The 1,017-nt window shown below is 39.5% G+C and overlaps 1 protein-coding gene across 1 annotated transcript; it reads right to left on the reverse strand.

The window, feature by feature from the left end:
• Window positions 1–10: 10 nt before the first annotated feature.
• LOC110112025 (chlorophyll a-b binding protein CP26, chloroplastic-like) lies at window positions 11–997 on the reverse strand. The gene is made up of 2 exons (XM_020844098.2): window positions 721–997; window positions 11–625 (listed from the first exon to the last, which is right to left on the reverse strand). The coding sequence occupies exons 1-2, from the start codon at window positions 938–940 to the stop codon at window positions 537–539; spliced, it is 309 nt and encodes a 102-aa protein (XP_020699757.1). The 5' UTR covers window positions 941–997; the 3' UTR covers window positions 11–536.
• Window positions 998–1,017: the final 20 nt, after the last annotated feature.

The raw sequence follows: 1,017 nt of genomic DNA on the forward strand, positions 1-1,017 counted from the left end.
TGATATGGCGCATTCTGGTTGATCTCCGAATGGAGTTCAGTGTCCGCACAGAATAGTTAATCCCAATATATATAGGTCACGACATGCATTTAATATGTTTTGTTGTGTGCTCGATTGGAAAATAATAAATAAAAAACTCTTTGGTTTTGTTTGCAAAAACTTCTGGCCACTATTTTTTTGTTAGTTTCAAAATATTTTTATATTAAAAAGTTGTTTTAAAAAACAGCGAAGAAAATTATTTTTATCACATTCAATTTTAATATTGTGGGCTGACCACACATAAAAGCTTGTTGTTGTTATTATTATTGTGACTTTAATTTTATGTATGGCATTTTATCTTGTAATATAATTAAATTATTTATATCATATATTTTTAATGGTGAAAAAGATTTAGTCAAGATCTCCCAACCCTAAAATTTTTCCCTTTCTATTTCGCACACATTTTACAGCCAATAAAATAGTTCATAATAATTTTTCTGGTAACAATTGTAACTTATTCAAGCAATAAAAAAAAATCAGTAATAGAAATGAAGCACTCACTCTCCGGGAACTTCTCCGGTGAGGTATTCCGGCACATCAGACCGATCAAGGAGCCCCTCCGGCAAGAAGATCCTCCTATCAGGACCTATAATTAAAGCAAGTCAAAATCACTCTACTCCATTAAAAAAAAAAATTGAAAATGGATTTTCGCCAACAAATTTCTTCTATTTTGTTACATACCATACCACTTGGCCAGTTCTTCACTGACCGGGGAGGCGGGGACGGCCTTCGACTTTGCCGGAGCTTTCTTGGAGAAGAGGGCGACGATCTTTGATCCGGAGGCCGATGAAGAAGGCGGAGCAGCAGCACGAACGGTGGTGATTGAGCCGAGCGAGATGCCGAACATCTCAGAGTGGCCGAGGGCGGCTGGAGCAGCGGCGGCGGTCGCAAGGGAGGCCATTGGTGAAAGGAGCTCCGGCGAAGATATGCGTGTGGCAGGAGAAGGTGTGGAGTGAAGGGGAAAGGGAGGGGAACTAA

The sequence above is a fragment of the Dendrobium catenatum genome, unplaced genomic scaffold (genome assembly GCF_001605985.2).
Source record: "Dendrobium catenatum unplaced genomic scaffold, ASM160598v2 original_scaffold_65108, whole genome shotgun sequence".
NCBI lineage: Eukaryota > Viridiplantae > Streptophyta > Magnoliopsida > Asparagales > Orchidaceae > Dendrobium > Dendrobium catenatum.